Raw genomic sequence first — 5846 nt, 5'->3', positions numbered from 1 at the left:
ATAGAGTCTGTTTCCGTACGTCAGAGAGGTCGGGCCATCCTCCCTGCCCCTGCCTGGTGGCCGCTGTGGAAGCTCATAACCTACAATGACTTCTTGGAACTAGACCAGGGACAGGCACAGTCAACAGCAGGTTCTGCTGTTAAAGTGATTTATGGTCTTCCGAGGCAAATGTGCTTGTCTTGCCAACACAACTCAGTCTCATGCTCTCACAGCTACCACGTGCCACCAGGAAAATATTTTGTGCCATAGTGAGTTCCTGTAGTACTTGTGTTGCTTGTTAACACTGGGGTTTCCCCACCTGTGACTGGACAGGGTTGTTTGCACTGTTTTCAGGTATTTTGCCTCTGAAAATGGCCTTCGTTCCTCCAGGCTATCTATAAACACCTTCAGGTTTTGTTTTGGGAATAAAATTACCTCCCACCAGAGGGGAGTGGTTTCAGGTGGAAGCTGGGAGGAGGCACGATTGCAACACAAAAGAGCAAAGGAATATGGGAGGCAGAAGAAATTAAGATTACCTTGAAAATCTTCCTGTTTTACGAAGAGAAGTGAGCTGTGCTGGCCGCACCTTTCAGAGCAAGGGCAGGGAGTGCTCTGACTCAGGCAGGAGGGAGTAAGAAACTCGCTCTGCTGTGCTGGGAAGGCTTTGAGAGACTCATCTTTCACCTGGGTATCCAGAACCTGAGACGGACGTCCCTTGCTGGTGCCGTTCAGCCCACGGAGTGCGGACTTGTCTTCCCGATGCACGGCCCCGGGTGGCTGGGTGCTGTGCTCTTCCTTGGGGTACAGCTCCCAGGTAAGGAAACCTCCGAGTGTCTGGCCTCCGTTGCCATCTTGACTTTCCTCTTCTGATCCCTTAATTATTGTCCTTGTTAAGGCAGCGACTGTGAGTCTCGGATACTTGCTGTGGACGATCGCTGTGACTCTTGGTCCGGGGTTCACAGCAAGTGACACGGAGGGATTGAGTTTCTTAGACAAACAGGTTTAGGTGTGTTCGAGCGGAAGAACACTGATCTCATTCTGAGCTCTGGTTACACTTCTTTTCCTCTCCTGCCAGGAATCTGGACTTTACTCCTAGATGTTTCTTTCACTGTCTTTGTTACTACACAATCAGAGGTTGTTAAGCAGCACTAGGTTTGGGTCTTTTAAGCAGCAACAATTCCATATTGACAATAAATTCGCTTGAATTTTCAGTGGTTTATGTCAGTGTAGCTGGAATCTGAGAACACCACGTGCTCCTCTCCCACAGGCATTAGCACATGGATCTGCTTGGTAATCTCTTGGAAAAAAACAGTATTTTGCGTTTATTTCCCGCAGTTGTCCTTTTAAAAGAGTTTAAAATGAAAAGATTTGATACTGAATCATTGGATGAGAAATATGATTGCTGCTAATGAAGTTTTTAAAATGTGGACACCTCCAATGTTTTGGTATTTCATTTGTTTTCTCCTTTGAGAAAAGAAGTTTGTCAAGAAAGTATTTAGTTGTTATTTTCTAGTAGAGGAAATGTATTAATCATCTTTGTTATGAAGCTGTATTTTACAACCCCAGAGAAGCTTTTTTTTTTTTCTTTTTCCTTGAATCACATGGGGGTGAGTTAACTCATCTTCCTGAAATGACAGGAAATTATTACACTTTCTTTTCCTGCTGGGATAAATTCGCCAGTGAGGAAAAGGAAACTAATGGGAGCACAGGGTGGACTGTCCCTTTCAGCAGCATCAAGATTTTTAGCTCAGCACTGCTGCTTTGTGGAAACTAACTCGGGGACCTAAAGTGGTCAGGCAAGCAACACAGAGATTGTGGAGGAAAAAGTGAGAACTTAGAGCACCACTGTTTTGGCAGCAGTGGTCTGCCAGAGCGGTCTGGGGCTCAGGTGTGAGAGGCATTGGCACCAACATCGTGACCTCTGGTTTCCTTGTTTGAAATTTCTCTTCTCTCTGTGTCCTGAGGCTCTCTCTTGCCGAGTGTCTCTCTTTCAGGGGAGCATTGATTTAGCGATGCCAACTTATTTTTAAAGCAGCAGCTGTGGTGGTTTGGTTTACAGAGGATGTTTCTTTGCTAAACAAATTAATACAGATTTACCTTGAGGATTTCCTGTGGAGTTCCTCAGCCTGACTGTATTTGACTATAGTTGTCCAGCTGGGCTATTAACCTAACAGACACTTCTTACATCAAGAGCAGTTCTTATCACAGTGTGCTTGACACCCGGGCTGATAACACAAAGTGTTTAAAGAAAAGCTCTAGCAATTATTTACTGGGGCTCAGCAGTCCTACTCGAAAGGGCAGGTCTACTTTTCTGGAGACATCTGCTTGGACAGTTGAGTGCAGTAGAGTGTAATCCCTTGTGAGAACGTGACCAGGACAAGCATGTGAAGTTATACGGTGTCCTTAGTGCCAGTCGGAGCAAGTGTATCTGTAAGGAGGGGCAGTATTTACAACAGCATTGCACTTCTGAGAGGTTAGGTTTGCTCAGGACTGAAGAGAGACATCTCCCTTCTAACCAAATTTATTGTTTCTATAGGCCAGTCCTTCTCAGTGGTCCTTTCCTAACGAGTTATATGTGTTGGACTGTGCAGCCTCGCAGCACAGAGAGCACGGTACCAGCAGCTCAGGATGCAGGCTGCCTTGCAAGCAGCACTGTGCAACTTGCACATCAACTGGCAACATCCATGAAGCACAGGGGATCTCTTGGATCCTGCATGCACAGGATCACCTCCCTCAGTAGCTAGACCTGTGTGCTTGTGACTGCTGGGTTGAATGGTGACAGGGGCAGATAGGGCAGGCTCCTGCACAGGCTGAATGCCGATAAGAAGTGATGAGCTTACTCCTAGGCAGTGATTCTTTTACCTCTAATCTCTGCCGTTTTCCTTGCAGCACTGTGGCCTGCAGCAGCTGTAGAAGTTTACACTTCCAAGGAGGTGAACGCTGTGAACGGCACCAACCTGCGGTTAAAATGCACCTTTTCCAGCAGCAGCCCTATTAGCCGGGACCTGACAGTGACCTGGAACTTCCAGCCCGAGGACCTGAGCTCTCATGAGCCGGTGAGTGAGCCCATTTCACTGCTGCACACTTGCCCAAGCAGCCCCAGCACTGGGTAAGCCCCGTGACTGCAGAACTTGCAGGGGTGGGTATGGGTGAGCAGAGCTGACACGCTCCAGGCACTGTCTTCTGAAATGGCCTCTGAGAGCAGTGGGCCAGCACAGCTCTCCTCAGCCGGGGCTGTGTGCCCTGCCCGGGGCCACTCCACTCCCCCGTGCCACGTCTGTCACAAGAACTGCACAGGGGTGACAGCTTCCTCTCCTCCTAGGTCTTTTGTTACCTGAGGGAGCCCTACGAGCTGCCCGCTGGGCGCTTTAAAGAGCGCGTCACCTGGGATGGGAACATTGAGCGTCAAGATGTTTCCATCGTTATCTGGAACTTGCAGCCCACCGACAACGGGACGTTCACCTGCCAGGTGAAGAACCCGCCCGACGTGTACGGCACGATCGGCGAAGTGCGCCTCAGAGTTGTGCAGAGAGGTGAGAGGCCAAGAACCCCACCGCAGGTCCTATGAACTTAGCCAGGGCAAAGCATTGGCAGGTCTTCCCCTGCGTTTGGGAAAACATATGCAAGAAAAGGGATTGTGGAGAGAAAGTGTGAGGGCACTTAATGGATACAAGGCAAATTGGAGCCTGAGGAAAGCTTATCTTCATAGATACAGCTGTGCCACCTCACGCAAAGAGCTCTCTGCATGTTCCTCTTTTTCATTTTTCTGTTTCTCTCTGTGCAGTGCCCTTCTCAGAAATCCACTTCCTGGCAGTGGCCATTGGGTCTGCTTGTGTTCTGATGATCATTGTGGTGGCAGTTGTGATTATCTGTCGACACCATCGGAAGAAAGCGCAAGAGAAGAGGATCGAGGTGGCAGACACTGAACTGTAAGGACAGAGGAGAGAGAGAGAGAGAGAGAGAGAAAGGCTTCTAGGAAAGCTTGTCAAAAGTTTCTCTATAGCTGTTCTGAGTCATTGGCTTGGACTCTACACTAAGTGTCTACAATGCAAAGCTGCATTTAAAACAAAGCACAATTAGCAATAATTGACTGCTTACTCACAGTCAGAACAGAGCCCCACGATGAACAAGCTGTGGAGTCCTCGTTTTGTTCTTGCCCTTCACAGTGAGTGGCTCCTCCCTCAGAGGGATTCAGCTGTTGTGGTGGTAGCTGGCCGGTGACCTCTCGGTTCCTCCAGGAACCTGACACGGGTCACTGTGCATGTCACCTGCTTATGATCATGTTGCAGAACTTCTTTTTATGTGTTATGTGTGTGTAACTCAGAAGGTGTCTCTGCTGCTCAGAATATCTCATGCTGATTTGAGCTCTTTTCTACCCCCCCCCTTTTTTTTTTTAAATGGTAGTAAAGAAAAGGAGAATCTGAAGGTTAGAGAAGAAAAGGAAGATGGTCCTTTAGAAGACTAGATGTCTTTGATGGCATATACAGTGCAGGTATTTATTCAAACATTCTTGATTTAATGTCTCAGTGTTACTTGGGTATTTCATTTGTATGGCCATGGTAATAACAAGCAGAAACTACTGAGACCACAGTCTTACTTGGCTCTTGAGGAGCCTTTGGAGAGACTGAGAACTGAGCAGGCAGTGGAGACAGGACTGCCTCTTAGCTGTAGAAGAGACTTCTCCCCTCGAGTATTGAAGATCATTGGAAGGAAAGCCATTGTTGCTGCTTTCCATGACATACCTGCTTTGTGCATAAAGAGGAATTAATGACTTTCACAGTTTTGAATCTGCTTTTTCAGTCATTTAATTTTTACTGTTTTAAAATTGCTACAGGAAGAGTGAAATGGCTTGCAGATTTCATGGCTTTCTTGAAATATATCAGCATGATTTTTACCCACTCAGTTTCTGAGGTCAGCAGTTGTCTCTACTATTTTTGTTTCCAACAATAACTCTGTGTGATAAATGTGTTTTGTTTTTCTTGTAATCTTTCTTCTCAGGTACTTCTAAAGCAGATGGTGAAAGCTTGTAATTTCCAATGTTTGAACAAAGCTGAATTACAGACGCCTCACGCTGGAGTGTGGTATCCCTGCTCAACCTGAAATTCTTGCAAGGAAAGAAGACGACATTTACATAAGATATAAATTTCCTCCATTGAAACAAAGCAGGAGGAACGTGCCCAATGAACAAGGAACTTTCCTTCCTCTTCACAGCTGCAGAATGTGAAGAAAGCTGCTCTGAAGATAAAAAAAAATGCCAAAAGATTTGAACAAAATGCCAAGATAGCTGACTGAACAGAGGTTTTCAGTGTCTGGACAGAAACACTCTTGCACCTTAAAAATTGCAAGGTGCGTATGTGTTGCCCTATTTTCCGCCCTGCAAAATCTCCTTTGATATCACAAAAGGAAGAGTGACTGCAGGAGGGATCAAAGGAGCAGCCAGTTGCTACGACATAGCCTCCATCTCTTTGCTGCTTTAGGTGGGAAGTATTACAGTTTGGGAATGTATGCTGTTTCTTCTTAGGGATAACGTTTACCAGTGGGTGTGTTTTTCATATCCACCTCTTGCAGCTTCAGTAGGCTTTGTGACTACAGTAGCTGAGTTCGTTGCCTTCCCCTGTGCCGCAGGGGGCTGCACCCTTTGGCAGCTTTTCCTGCTCTGTGGGTCCGTCCCCACGCCGACCTTGCCCCTCTGCCCTTCCCTTCCCACCACCACGCTGGACGCTTCTTGCCCTGCTCAGCAGCCTCCTGGGCCCCTTTGCAGCTGTCCCCAGACTTTGGCCGGCTGCGGCTCCAGCTCGGAGCGTGCCCCGAGCAGGCGATGCTCGGGTGGTGCAGGGTGCTGCCGCTGTGGTGTGGTAGCACGGTTC

At 47.6% G+C, this 5846-nt stretch overlaps 1 protein-coding gene across 1 annotated transcript; it reads left to right on the top strand.

Annotated features, from left to right (window-relative positions):
• Nucleotides 1-738: 738 nt before the first annotated feature.
• MPZL2 (myelin protein zero-like 2) lies at nucleotides 739-4444 on the top strand. The gene is made up of 5 exons (XM_008935424.1): nucleotides 739-793; nucleotides 2869-3035; nucleotides 3302-3512; nucleotides 3764-3908; nucleotides 4384-4444. Exons 1-5 carry the CDS (start codon nucleotides 739-741, stop codon nucleotides 4442-4444), a joined length of 639 nt encoding a protein of 212 aa, XP_008933672.1.
• Nucleotides 4445-5846: the final 1402 nt, after the last annotated feature.

The sequence above is a fragment of the Merops nubicus genome, unplaced genomic scaffold (assembly GCF_000691845.1).
Source record: "Merops nubicus isolate BGI_N331 unplaced genomic scaffold, ASM69184v1 scaffold47560, whole genome shotgun sequence".
NCBI classification, from domain to species: Eukaryota; Metazoa; Chordata; class Aves; order Coraciiformes; family Meropidae; genus Merops; species Merops nubicus.
Note: the sequence above shows the minus strand (reverse complement) of the source record. Positions and strands in the feature narration are given on the sequence as shown.